The sequence below is a fragment of the Nomascus leucogenys genome, chromosome 22a (assembly GCF_006542625.1).
Source record: "Nomascus leucogenys isolate Asia chromosome 22a, Asia_NLE_v1, whole genome shotgun sequence".
Lineage (NCBI taxonomy): Eukaryota > Metazoa > Chordata > Mammalia > Primates > Hylobatidae > Nomascus > Nomascus leucogenys.
In genome coordinates, this window is record NC_044402.1 from 48,791,808 (window position 1) to 48,806,647 (window position 14,840).

The window sequence follows — 14,840 nt, forward strand, 5'->3', positions numbered from 1 at the left end:
TGTCAGTTGATTTGGGACTATATATATACAATTTTTTTTTTTTTTTTTTTGAGATGCAGTCTCACTCTGTCGCCAGACTGGAGTGCAGTTGCATGATCTCCGCTCACTGCAACCTCCGCCTCCCGGGTTCAAGTAATTCTCCTGCCTCAGCCTCCCGAGTAGCTGGGACTACAGGCGCACACCACCACGCCCAGCTAATTTTTGTATTTTTAGTAGAGACGGGGTTTCACCATGTTGGCCAGGATGGTCTCGATCTCTTGACCTCGTGATCTGCCCACCTCGGCCTCCCAAAGTGCTGGGATTACAGGCACGAGCCACCATGCCTGGCGAGTCAACTATATTTTTTAAAAACCAGATTAATCAATAATGAAATTTTCACATATACAGCATAGACCTGAAAAAAACGTATGACTGACCCAGAACAGAAAGGCATTTAAAGACCTCTTCTATCCTCACTGGGCATTTACTCCATGGCCCCAGTACACTACCCGTCATTACCACCTGCACACCTGGACCTGTCTCAACCTCACAGTCTCTCCCAGACAGAAGCTAACCTAGCAGAGACGTCATGAGAGTTCCAAGGTTCATTTTGGGGAGTCTTGATTCCTTTTCAGGTCTCTTGTAGGCACTAGAAAGATGCAGCCCAGAAATAGCGAGATAACCAGGAGTTTCTTGAATTCAAATTCCTTCCACTAGTGCCTGAAGTTCTGGAGAAGAAGGCAACAGCTTCATAGCAAAAGGGAGTGACCAAGAAAGTGGCCTCAAGGAGAGGGCAGGAGACCTCTGAAAAAAGTAAAACTCCCAAAGGAAAAGGCAAGGATGGAGGGAAGATATGGGAAACATCTTTTGGACAGTGTCACTTTAAACAGATGGGTCTCCTTTCTCTGTGTAGCGCCAGGAACTCCAGACGCTTGAGACAGAGTGAAGGGCTGAGAGGAAATCAAGATCACGTGGAAACTCGCTCACACAAATCAAAAGATGCCCTTAGTTATCAGGTGGATTTCGCAAATAGTTTATAACGGTCGATTGAAGTTCATGAAAGCGCGCTAGATGGGGCGCGGGGGATTGAAATGAGTGAGCGCGCTAGTGTCCTGCCTGCGGATGATCACGAATCTGTTGGGCTGCGAATGGTTTAAAAAGGGAAAACAATCTAGGGGATGGATTTAAAGCTTCCTAGAGCATCATAATGTATCCCCTGTTTGACTGCTCAAATTGAGATGATTTCTGCTAAGAACAGTTCAGAGGAACAAAAACCATAGAGAAGGTACGGGTACTGGAAGCAAACCCACAATTTTGTGGGTGCTAGGACCACACTCGAGCCCAGCTAAGCTACCAATCCTTCCACTGACTTGTCTTTGCTTTGAAAACATTAACTTCATCAACATTCTTCTCATAGATAATCTTAGACCAGAAAGAAGTCCCTTCCCACCTTCCACCCCTGCCTCAATAAAAAGAATAACCTATTTTCGATTAAAACAAACAAACTTGGTTTTAAATCTTACTCACGGAGTAGACAAAGGATGCAGACGTTTTCAAACCGGCGGCTTCTGACTGGGGAATCCATGGAAATTTCTGACCCTCCTGAAGGACATCATGTCTATGCTCACCAGGGGTCTGACCCGCTGAACTTCAGGCAGCAGGCACCAAGGCCCACAATAAAAAAATTCAGTTTCATGCCTGAAGGGATAATCTGGCAGCCTCTGGTCCTCTCTATTCAATGATTTTTCCTGGCGTCTTTCAGTTTTCACTTTTCCAGCATGTTCATGTTTGAAATTGGAGACTTTCTACCTGTTTGGTTCAGGTTTCTGGAGTCTAAGAAATTACATGAACAAATGGTACAGCCACTTTGGAAAACAGTTCAGTTCAATTTGCTTAAAAGTTAGATTTGATTTTAATATATGCTCTTGTAATTCCACATCTAGGTATCTACCCAAGAGAAATGAAAATGTATCTCAACAAAAAGACTAGTACACGAATGTTCATAGTGGCATTAGTCATAATAGCAAAAAGAGGAAATAACCCAAATGCGCATTGACTGATTAATAGATAGCTCAAACATAGTATATCCATAAAACAGAATATTATTCAGCCATAAAAGGAAATGAAATGTTGATACCTGCTACAACATGGATGAACCTCAAAAACATTATGCTAAGTGGAAGAAGCCAGACATAAAAAAGCATACATTGTAGAATTCTTTTTATATGGAATGTTCAAAAAAGGAAAATAAATATATAGAGAAAACACATTAATGGTTGTCTGTGGCTAGGGATAGAAATGGGAATTCACTGCAAATAGGCATGAAGAGACTTTTTGGGGGTCACTGAAAATGTTCTAAAACTGGATTCTGCTAATAGTTGCACAAATCTGTAAATATACTAAAAAACATTAAAACTTACACTTAAAAACTGGTGAATTTTATGGTATGTAAATTATACCTAAAAAAAGTGATGTTTTTTAAAAAATGAGTTCAAGAGTCTTCTACAGTGGCTGTTTCCTTTTACATTTCCAATGCTTGTATTGCCTATCTTTATCAGAGCCATTTTTGTCAGTATGAAGGATTATCTCACAGTTTTAATTTGCATTTTAGTGGCTGGGTGCAGTGGCTCACGCCTGTAATCACAGCACTTTGGGAGGCCGAGGTGGGTGGATCTCTTGAGGTCAGGAGACGGAGACCAGCCTGGCCAACATGGTGAAACCCCGTCTCTACTAAAAATACAAAATAGCCGGAACCTGTAATTCCAGCTGCTCGGGAGGCTGAGGCAGCAGAATCACTTGAACCCAGGAGGCGGAGGTTGTAGTGAGCCAAGATCATGCCACTGCATTCCAGCCTGGGCGACAGAGTGAGACTCTGTCTCCAAAAATAAATAAATAAATAAATAATTGCATTTTAGTAACGACTAATGATGTTGAGCATCTTGTCATGTGCTTATTGGCCATTGGTATATTTTCTTTGGAGAAATGCCTATTCAAACCCTTTTTCCATTTCCAATTGTGCTATTTGTCTTATTATTGAGTTGGGATAAAGATCCCTGTCTTTCCAGTCTAGCAATTAAAACAACTAAGTAAATTGGCATTTATCAAAAAATAAATTTAGAAATTTACTAATACATTTTTTTAATTATGGGTTCTTACTGTGTTGCCCAGTATGGAGTGCAGTGGCTACTCACAGTCTCGATCACAGTGTACTGCAGCTTTGAACTCCTAGCCCTCTCCTCCCAGCCTCCCAAGTAGCTGAGAATACAGGCATGCACCACCACACCCAACTTTAAATTTACTTATGTATTAATGTTTTAAAGGGACCCTTATAGCAACATATAAGTCTTTTTATTTTATTTTATTTTTTTGAGACGGAGTCTAGCTCTGTTGCCCAGGCTACAGTGCAGTGGCATGATCTCGGCTCACTGCAAGCTCCACCTCCCGGGTTCAAGCGATTCTCCTGCCTCAGCCTCCTGAGTAGATGGGATTACAGGCGCCTCCCCACCATGCCCAGCTAATTTTTGTAATTTTACTAGAGACAGGGTTTCACCACGTTGGCCAGGCTGGTCTCGAACTAATGACCTTGTGATCCACCTGCCTCGGCCTCCCGAAGTGCTGGGATTACAATCGTGAGCAACTGCGCCTGGCCATATATCAGTCTTTAAATAAAAGCCAAAGCCCTTTCTATGGCTTGCCAGCAGGGTTGAATCTCTGATTACTTCTCTCTTCTCATCTAATTCGAATTCCTTCATTGACTTTCAAGCCCACTAACTGTTGATGTTCCTTGGAGGTGCCAAGCAGGTTTGTGACTCAAAGTCTTTGCACCTGCTCTTTCTTGGGCCAGAAACCCTCTGACTCCAGATAACCTCATGCTCCCCCCAGCTCCTCATTCTTACCTCAAGTATTTTTTTTCCCTGCCTTCCTCCCTCCCCACTCACTCCCTTGCCTCAGCTCTTAGGTCACATTCTTAGGGAATTCTTTCCTGAGCAGAAAACTAATGTGTTAATTAATCAATTTATCCCTATAGCCTTTTGCTCATTGCATATTCATTGAGAACCTATTAAGTGCCTTGAAGTAGTTTGGGTGTTATGGGTACACCAGTGAACAAAACAGACAAAATTCCTTCCCACAATAATCTTACTTCCTGGGGAATGGTTTGGGAGAGAAATGCAATAAAATGTCGTCACTATCAGAGAGTGACAACAGAAGGATCAGGGGACAGGGTCTCAGGGGTTGTGCCATTTTATAAGAGTGGTCAGGTAAAACCTATTTGGTAAGATAAAATATATGAATGGGGAACTATAGGAAGTGGTAAAATAAGACTCACAGATATTTGGAGGAAAAGCATCCCAATGAGAGCAAAAATTCTAAGGAAGGAGTGTGTCTTGTGAAATATGAAATAGCCCAATGCAGCTGGAGCAGTGAACCCAGGAGGGGTAGGAGATGAAATCATGACAGTATATATAACAAGGGGCCAGGTCATACAGAGTTTTAAAAACTGTTTTCAAAACTTTAGATTTACTTTGAGTAAGATGGGGCATCAGGGAAGTGTTCTAAACCAGGGAGTGAATGATTGTGAATGATTGGGCTAATATTTAATTCTATCTCTCTGTCTGCTGAGTGTAGAATAAGTCATGAGGCAGAAACAAGGGACCAGGTAAAAGGCTTCCATGATATCCCAAGTCAGAGATGATGGTGGCTCAGCAGTGGTAGCACTGAAGGTAGTGAGAAGTCATCCGATTCTGGATATATTTTTTAAACTTATGGGAATAATTTTTTAAATGTACAATATTTCTCATAGTGAATAAGTCCTATGAAAAAGAATTAGGAATAAAGTTTGAAAAGGAATAGAAGAGGGCCATAGGTTTGGCAATTTTTAAAAAGCTGACCATAGAAGACCTTTCTGAATGAATGACCTTTGAATAAAGATCTAATTGAAGTGAGGGAGCAAACCACATGGGTATATGGGGAAATCACAATCCACAGGGTGGGAACAACAAGAATAAGAACCCTAAGGCAGAAGCAAGCCTGGTATGTTCAAAGAACTGTAAGGAGTCTATGGACAGTGTGAGATTGTGCGTCAGAGAAGCTCGGGGCAGTGAAGCAGAGCAGAAAGTGAGGGGGCTGGAAAATAGACAAGGTGAGATTGGGAGACAAAGAGACGAGTATGGAGAGAAAGACTGAAAAAGAGATGGGGGACTGAGAACAAAGAGAGGGAAAGACTGAGTGTGGGAACAACTGAGGGGTACTGAAGATATCCTGAGGGGCAGAAAGAAAAGACTGAGAATAAGTGGGCAACTGGGGTTCCAGAGGAGGTGCTGAGGCGGGGAGAGACAGAGGTTGAAGGACAATAAGGCATACAAAGGAGGAATCCGAGATAAAGACAAGGTAGACTGAAGAGCGGAGAGGAGGAGACTGAGACAGCGAGGGCTGAGGGAAGAACAGACTGAGAGGCCCAGAGAGAAGAAACTGGGAGTTCCGATGCTGCATCAGCAGCCTCTGTGTACAGACTCTGGCGTCCCTGTCCCGCGTTAGCAGTTCCTACAGACGCTTGACCTACCAGGAAAGGAAAGAAACCTGAGCCTCTGCTGAAAGGTGATGGATTTAAAGCCTGGCTGCTGAGGATAAGATAAAGGTCCTCCTGGGGGAGAACAGAGTCCCGAACACCATGGCCGTCTGGCTTGCCCGGTGGCTGGGCCCTCTGCTCTTGGTTTCCCTCTGGGGACTCTCGGCTCCAGGTAAGAGGAGGCGGAGGGTCAAGCAGGGCATCCTAATGGGGCCAGCCTGACTTCCTTCCCTCCATGTCCCACAGCCTCCCTTCTTAGGCGCCTGGGTGAGCACATTCAGCAGTTTCAGGAGAGCTCTGCCCAGGGCCTGGGCCTGAGCCTGGGGCCAGGTGCTGCAGCCCTCCCAAAAGTGGGGTGGCTGGAGCAACTGCTGGACCCCTTCAACGTGTCCGACAGACGATCCTTCCTACAGGTGAGGCCAGGAGACGGGGAGTCCACTGCCCATCCTGCCCTCTCCTCAGTCTCCCTCATCTCTTCCTCAGTCTGCACTTTTTTCCCTCTCCACACCTCAGCTCTCCCCATCCCTCTGCTTGAATCTCATGTTATGCTTGCTGTCACTATCCCTTTTCCTGCCCTTTTTAGATTTGGCCTTAGTCTCCCCTCTCCTCGGGGTCCCACTCGTTTTGTCCCTCAGATCTTGCCTTTCACCATTTCTTTCTCTCTGTCATTCACATTCACTGATCCTCCCTACCCCCTTGTCACTGTCCAGACTGGACACAAAACCTACCACCAGGTCTCAGTAGGTAGCGGAAATTTGAACCAGCTTTGGAATCAGACCTAGCTCACAATAGGCACTCAAAGATATCTACCAAAAGAAGGAACAAATTCGCCATTTTTCAGTGCTTCCTCTGTATTTAGTCTCCAAATATCATCCCACTTGGATCTTATTCCTAAATCCATCTGCATTTATTTCTTATTCTACAATTATTACTTCAAGAAATAGCAAGTTCCTTCAATGTAAGAGCCACTCCCTCAGTTCTGGGGATATAAGAGTGAAAAACCAGGCCAAAAATTTGCTGTTGTAGATTTTGCTTTCTAGATGAGGAGATGAACAGGAGAAAAGTGAGCAAGTAAATAAACAAGCTCATTTCAGATACTGTTAAGTACATAAGGAAAGATCCATTAGGGAGAGAGACTGGAACAAATGAGGAATCGAGAATAAATCAGGACTCTCACAGTGCCATTTCTTCTTCCCCATCCCACCTCTTAGCGTTACTGGGTGAATGACCAACATTGGGTTGGCCAGGATGGACCCATATTCCTGCATCTTGGAGGTGAGGGCAGCCTTGGGCCTGGCTCAGTGATGAGAGGTAAGAGGCAAGGTTGGGGGAAAGAAGGAGTTGGGATGCTGGTGGGGACCAGGAAGGGGAGCTGCATACTGCAATGCTGTGAGACCTGAGGAGTGCAAGGGCTTAAACTCAACTTGCATCTCACATCCCCCCACCCCCCACCCATACACTCTTCACAGGCCATCCCGCAGCCCTGGCCCCAGCCTGGGGTGCCCTGGTGATAAGCCTGGAACACAGATTTTATGGCCTGAGTATACCTGCTGGAGGCCTGGAAATGGCCCAGCTCCGCTTCTTGTCCAGCCGCCATGCGTGAGTGGAGGAAGGGAAAGTGTTTATGGTCAAAGGACGGGAACATCTGTGCTTTGGCATCTCTGCATCTGTGTCTCTCTCCTCCACTGTCTGAAGTCAACCTCTGAGTCTCTGATTCCCTCTGTTTTCTTCTGTCTTTCATAGTGTCTTGTTTTTTCTCTTTCCATTTCTGGGTCTCTGACTCTCCCTATCTGTCTTTCTTTTATCCTGTATTCTTTCTGTTGCTGTGTCTCTGTCTGAAGTAAGCCACTGTATCACTGTACAGGCCACCAGCATTCTTTATCTGGATTATAGCCACAGCATTCTCACGATTTTCCCTGCTCTGCCCTCGACTTCCAGGTGGAAATCAGAGTAATTCTGTTAGAGCATAAACCAGGTCATGATCCTCCCTGGCTTAAGTCCCTCAGATGTCTTCTGTATTGCTCAGAGTAAAGTCAAAGCTTTTATAGTGGCCATGGGGTCCAATGGGTTTTGGCCTCTAGTTAACTCTGACCTCCACTCTCTCATTTTCACTGGGCTCCAGCTACACTGAGGTCGTCACTGTCCTCCAGACTTACATGCACATTCCTGCCTTGAGCCTTTGAACTCATCCCTCTGCATGGCGTGGCCTTCCCCCAGATATTTTTATGGCTCCCACCCCAGCCTCCTTCAGTGCATCTCACTCCTATTAACGACCCCCACCATTTTTCCAACTTTACTTCTGCTTTTTGTTTCTTTCATCTGCTTTATTCTTACAGAACTTAGCTTTTTCTTTCCTCATTGGTATCTCCGTCTGTTTCTGTCTGTAACAGTCTCTTTGCCTGTCTGTCTCATTTTCTCCGTCTCTGTATCTACATCTGTGCCTCTTTGTCTCCATCTCTGTCTCTCTCTGCATCTTAATCTTTTCTACAAGCTAAACGGTTTTCTATTTTTTTTTTTTTTTTTTTGAGACGGAGTCTCGCTCTATCACCCAGGCTGGAGTGCAGTGGCGCGATCTCGGCTCACTGCAAGCTCCACCTCCCGGGTTCACGCATTCTCCTGCCTCAGCCTCCCGAGTAGCTGGGACTACAGGCGCCCACCACCACGCCGGGCTAATTTTTTTGTATTTTTAGTAGAGACGGGGTTTCACCATGTTAGCCAGGATGGACTAAACGGTTTTCTAACTGCAGCAGGATGGCAGCAACTGCAAGCCATTCAGAAAGGTTAGGGAAGAAAGAAAGCCCTTGGCAGGGGAAAGAGGATGTTAGACATATCCAAACTTCACTCTCCATTTCTCTTTGTGTCTGTTCGCTCTCCCAATACCTTCTAACTCATCAGGTTAGGACCCCTCCTTCTCCTCTGAGTAGCCCTCCTTGAGTGCCCTCAACCCTTCCCTACATTTGTCAAGTTTTCATCTAAACTGACTTGGAAATTTTTCCTCTCCTACCTAAAACGAGAAGGGAAAGAGGGTGGTGGCTTTCTAGAAAGTGGACGAGGACAGGGTCTCCCTTGGCCTAGGCACACAAGTTCTGGGACGTGTATGTGGCTTGGAGAACCCTTGGAAACCCATCATGAGAAAACAGCCCTGGCTTCTGGCCAGATTCACCCATTCATGTCTCTGGATCCGGGTTTCCCCCAGAATGGGGAAATCTTCAGGGATTCCCAGCGATGAGGACCGACCGAGTCCCCCCTTTGACCCTAGGCTGGCTGATGTGGTCTCTGCCCGCCTGGCACTTTCCCGCCTCTTTAACGTCTCCTCCTCCAGCCCCTGGATCTGCTTCGGAGGTTCCTATGCCGGCTCCTTGGCCGCCTGGGCCCGGCTGAAGGTCCTGCGACTCCTCCGGGTGGGCTAGGGGGCGGGAACTCGGACTCCAGGGCCCCAGTCTCAGATAATAGGAATACCCTCCCACCACGCCCCTACCTTCCTCCCGCCCCCCAAGAATTTTGCACAAGCTGTCTTCATAAGAACCCGAGATCACACAGCGAGTGAGTGACACAGAGGCAGGAAGATATGCGATTCCAGCCCCTCAGCCCGCAGGCTAACGGCGTCTCCTCCCTTAGTTCCCACATCTCATTTTCGCGTCCGTCGCCTCCTCCGCCCCGGTGCGGGCCGTGCTGGATTTCTCCGAGTATAATGACGTAAGGATGGCGAGCAGCAGGTGCGGGAGGAGGGGGGGTCCCAGTGAGCGGAGTCCCTTGGCACTTCCAGATACCTTCCTCTGCGGTCCGCCCACAGGTGGTATCCAGAAGCCTAATGAGCACTGAGATCGGCGGGTCCCTGGAGGTAGGAGGTGGGGCCTAGTCCGAGGGGGACTGGGGGGGAAAAGAGGCCTCGAATGCCAGGGAAGAGAAGGCCAGAGAAGGGCGAAACCTGCAACGTGGCGGGGTCTAAGGAAGGTCGGAGCTCGGGGGAATACGCAGGTTTTGGAAGAAGGCGGGAGCTGACGAATAGGCGGGGCACCAGGAAAAGAGGCGCTCCCCAGAGAGGGCGGGGTTTGGGCAGGGACAATCCTATCCGGAGGTGAGGCTCAAGGTGGGGCTGGGCCACAACGGAGGGCGGGGCCACAACGGAGGGCGGGGCCTGCAGGGACTACCCGAGAAGGATGGCTGCGAGACGGGGACCTGGGGGCGGGGACCTGGGGGCGGGGGCCTGGGCCAAGAACTCGGTCTGCACCCTCTGAGTCCCTCTGGGAGAAAGTGGGGAACCCAAGGAGCACGCAGGTCCTGGGAAGGGAAAGCCGAGGCCCAGCCTGAGTCTTGGCGGACATCGCCTCTTGCTTCCCACAGTGCCGGGCGGCGGTGTCCGTCGCCTTCGCTGAAGTGGAGCGGCGGCTGCGCTCGGGTGGGGCGGCTCAAGCAGCGTTGCGGACAGAGCTGAGCGTGTGCGGGCCCCTGGGCCGCGCTGAAAACCAGGCGGAGCTGCTGGGGGCGCTGCAGGCACTGGTGGGAGGTGTAGTGCAGTATGATGGGCAGGCGGGAGTACCGCTAAGCGTGCGACAGCTCTGCGGACTTCTCCTCGGGGGCGGGGGCAACCGCAGCCACTCCACGCCCTACTGCGGGCTTCGTCGGGCGGTGAAGGTGAGCACTCCCTGGCACAGCTGGGAGGAGTCAGCGGACAAAGGTTCCTGCCCCACTTCCGTTGTGTGATCTTGGGCAAGCGAGAACCTTCTCTGAAACTTCGTTTTCTCATCTGTAAAATGGGGATAACACTTCACAGGGCCGATGAAAATGAGGCAGGTCATGTAGAGCAATCAGCTGGGAGCCTGGCACACAGTGTGCGAATATTAGAGACTGCGATTATTACCTATTTTGTCTATCTTGTCCTGTTCTCTTTTGGGGGGCCTGCAGGAGTGCCTGGCACATGGCAAATTCTCACTTAGTATTTTTAGAATGAATGAAAAAATGTATCTCTGGGGAAAGGGTTCTTCTAGGTACCTGGGCCTGCAGCCTCTAAATCCAAACCTGCAATCCAGCTGTCGCTTTTCCAGCACTGTCTGGACCAAGTGCTGCATGAAGTGCTTCACATATATTATTTCATTAAATTCTCAAGAGATAGGGACTATTATTATCGCCACTTACAGAAGAGGAAACTGAAGTCTGAAAGATTATCACTTGCCCAAGCTCTCACAGGTAATAAGGTCTCAGTCTTCTAGTGCCTTGATCTCTAACTCACAAGGACCCAGGCATCCACCCCCTCTGACCACTGACTCCCAGGAGAACTCAGGAACTCACCCTTCTATTTCTCACTTTTGACCTCTGGGGACATAGGCCTCTGCGCCCTGGCTTGCTGGGAAGAGAGGAGGAATTTATGTCTTATGTATGTACATTGTTCCCTAGATTGTCTTGCACAGCCTGGGCCAGAAGTGTTTAAGCTTTTCCCGAGCAGAGACAGTGGCACAGCTGAGGAGCACAGAACCTCAGCTGTCCGGTGTGGGTGACCGGCAGTGGTTGTACCAGACATGTACCGAGTTCGGCTTCTGTAAGTGACTGGCCTAACCCTAACTTTGTCCCCTCAAACAACCTTTTTACTATGCGCAGAGAAGTCATCTTACAGGTGGTCTGGACTCATTTTGACCTGGCTCTCAGGCACTGTGTAACCTGCAGATGTTGGGCTGGAGAAGGTGGAAGCCATACGAGTGTGCGCGTGTGCTTGGCCCTCACATACCTCCTCATGCACACACTGAGGTCTCCACTTAAGTGATCTTCCCTTCAGCCTGTTCTTTCTCTGTGTCGCCATTCCAGGGATGGCCCCCTTTCCCCATCCACCAGACTAGAAACTTGAGCCTTGTTTTAGTTGCTTCCTTCCCATTTTCTAGCTACCCTGTCAATTACTGAGTCCTCCTCACTCTGCATGGACAACTCTACAGTCCATCCCTTCTGCTTTCTGTGCCTACCTCTGCTGTCCTGCTAGGAACCTCCATTCTTTCTTGCCTGGATCCCTTCCCAGCCTCTTCTCTGGTCTCATGGTTTTCACTTCATCTGTACAATCCAACTTTTTCATAGCATCCACAGATATCCTTGTAAATATAGCCTTGTCCCTCCTGTACTCAAAACCACAGCTCCTCAAAGACCCCAGGGTAGTCTTGCTAGATACAATACAGGATGCCCAGTTAAATTTGAATTTCACATATACAACAGATTTTTTTGTAGTATAAGCATGTCCCAAATACTACATATGGTAAAGTTAAATGTTCAAACTCCAGCTCCATTTTCTACTCGCGATCTTGGGCAAACCTGGGCAAGTAACTTACTTCTCTATGCCTGTTTCCACATCTATAAAGTGGGAATACAAGCAATATTTCTCTCATAGGGTTGTTTCAAGGACTAAAGAAGGTAATATTTGTAACATTCTAAGAATAATGCAGGTCTACAGTAAGTATTCCATAAACCCCTTGCTATTGTTATTATTATAAGGCTTTACATATTTCAACCCTCTTAATACATTAGTCTTCCTAACACCTTAGGAACTTCTTACGTGCTGTTCACTTTGCTTGGATTATTCATCTTCAAGTCTCAATAGGATGCCCTCCCTCAGGAAGCCATGATCCCTCAAGATAAGTCAGCCTTGCCACCTCCGACTTCGATAGCTCTGTGTTCTCTTTAGCATTTTACACAGCCTGTCATACATTTTTTATTGCCTATCTTCCCCTCTGGACTGAGTCCTGTGACAGCAGAGCCTGGAGCTGTCTTGGTTGCCACTATGTGCCCAATATTGTACAACATTTATCTGAGCACATGGTAGGTGGTCAACACATAGGGAGGGAAGGGATGAATTAATCTGATGTTATGGAAGTTAGCTTTACCCTGAAAGCACAGTGAGCTATGGGTTTTAAGCAGGGGAGACATAATACAATTTGAGCTCCGAGCATTCCAGACCTTTGCACATGCTATTTCCTCTATTTACTATGCCTTCTCTTCTCTATCTTTGTTTGGCTCAGTCCTACTAATTTCTCAAGGTCATATCCTTTGCAGGATGCTTTCCCTGAGCCCATCATATTTCCTCTGGGATCCCTGCCTTCTGGCCTTTTTCCATCACAGCCCTGATCACTCTGGGCTGTCACTGCCAGGGGACTGTGAGTCTCTCTGCCAGGACTATAAGCTCCTTGAAGGGAGCATTAGAAATGTTCTGGTCATCACTGAGGAAAGCTTTGAAAATGATTATTAAAGGAGAGTGGTGGGCTGGCTCTATACCCACACTTACAGGTATCTCCCTACACAGATGTCACCTGTGAGAATCCCAGATGTCCTTTCTCCCAGCTGCCAGCACTGCCCTCCCAGCTAGACCTATGTGAGCAGGTGTTTGGGCTCTCAGCCTTGTCAGTAGCCCAGGCTGTGGCTCAGACGAACTCCTACTACGGTGGCCAGACCCCTGGGGCTAACCAAGTGCTGTTTGTTAATGGTGAGCGTGCTATCAAAACCTGGCTTCTAAGCCTCCACCTAGCCCCAGCTCAACAGAGCTTCATCCTCTCCCAGCACCCAATCTACCTAGCCCCATCCTATCCTTTCTTTCCAGGGGACACAGACCCCTGGCATGTGCTAAGTGTAACACAGGCTTTAGGATCCTCAGAATCAGCTCTTCTTATCCGCACTGGCTCCCACTGCTTGGACATGGCACCTGAGAGGCCCTCAGACTCCCCCAGCCTCCGCCAAGGGCGCCAGGTAAGAGAAAAAAGGCTCTGAATCATTTGCATTCTCATTTGAATAATCATTTGCATGTCCCTTCCTTCTGCTGGTGCTGAAATCTGACTTTCACAATTCTTCCTACCTCCCCACAGAACATCTTCCGGCAGCTGCAGACCTGGCTCAAGCTGGCAAAGGAGAGCCAGATTAAGGGTGAGGTCTGAATCTCATACCCTTTCCACTCGCTGCATGGTCACCTCAGTCCTGGACATAGTTGTTCACTGAACAAAAGAAAGCAGCTTGTTTTGAAAGAAGAAACTCCCAGGAATTGGGATTCAGCACCTGTTCCACATGTAACTGGCATGTGTCTGCAAACATGCTTATTCTCAACTTAAAGTGCTTTATTGCAGAGAGTTATGGAAATATAAGTGGATCATTATTCTCATTGTAAATATTGGTATTTTGAATGTTAAATGTCAAACAAATGTGACTTCTCATGCTGGTGCCCTCCCCCTGCTGGTCAGATTCTGGTTCAAATTCTGCCACTCCAGCTCCTGGGTTAGGGGCTTTGCTGTAAGTTTCTTTTTCTGGACTTTAGATCCTGAACCTGTCCTTGCTTCTCAGTTTCTCTCACTGTACCCCTTTCCCTCAGTCTCTTCCTCTCTCTTTCCCTGTCACTATTTGTCTTTCTAATCTCCTTCTGTTTCTCTGAATATCTTCATTTCTATCTCTGTGTTTTTGTCTATTTCTCTGTTTATCTTTCTGTTCTTCCATCTGCGTTTTTGTTTCCGGCTCTCCGTCAGTGTCTTTGTCTCTCCTCTCTCTCTTGCTCTGCCCTGGCTATTTCCACTGCTCTATTTCTGACTCTCATTTTTGGTCTCTGTGTGTCTCCTAGTCACTTTCTCTCTCACTCTATCTCTGTCTCTATTTCCCTCTCTCCTCTGCTGTGTCCTCAATCTCTCTGTCTCCCTGAGGCTCTGTTTCTGTCTCTGATGCTCTTCTTTTGTGTCTCTATTTCTCTTCCTATCACTTAATCTTTTCCTTATCTATCTCTCTCATTTAGTCTTCCTTCCACACCCTTCACTCACCATCTCTTCCCACAATCAAATATCACTCCCTGGTACTTCCAGCTTCCAACCCTAGGGATTCATGGTTCTGGTGGACACTCCTTCTTCCAGGGCCTTGGGAGGATACGGCTAATCCCAAGGGTACCTGCTTAGGCTATGTTAGCTGTGACAAGAACCTGCCATAGATTTGCACTGTTCTTTCCTAAAGATCAATTGTTTTCAGCAATAAATACTTCTCAGCTTTTTGTACGTCTTTGTATGCACAGAGATGGTAGTTTTAGAGTTTTATCCAGTTTCATATTTCCTTGATGGTAAGAGACAACCTCCTCATGCTGTCATACCAGAGTCAATCTCCACTACAGATTAGTTCTGCCTGTTCTTGATCTTTATATAAATGGAAACATGCAGTATATACTATATGTTTTTGTGTCTAGAAGTTTGAAATCAAGGTGTCAGCAGAGCCATTCTCTTTCTCACAGCACTAGGGGAGAATCCTTCCTTGCCTTCTAATCCTTCCTTGACCAAAAATGAGAGTCAAAAATAGAGCAGTG

At 47.2% G+C, this 14,840-nt stretch overlaps 1 protein-coding gene across 1 annotated transcript; it reads left to right on the top strand.

Moving 5' to 3' along the window:
• Positions 1-5,638: 5,638 nt before the first annotated feature.
• PRSS16 (serine protease 16) lies at positions 5,639-13,446 on the top strand. The gene is made up of 12 exons (XM_003271947.4): positions 5,639-5,717; positions 5,792-5,958; positions 6,757-6,856; positions 7,015-7,144; positions 8,805-8,928; positions 9,164-9,241; positions 9,339-9,386; positions 9,890-10,180; positions 10,940-11,081; positions 12,822-13,001; positions 13,116-13,261; positions 13,378-13,446. Exons 1-12 carry the CDS (start codon positions 5,648-5,650, stop codon positions 13,444-13,446), a joined length of 1,545 nt encoding a protein of 514 aa, XP_003271995.2. The 5' UTR covers positions 5,639-5,647.
• Positions 13,447-14,840: the final 1,394 nt, after the last annotated feature.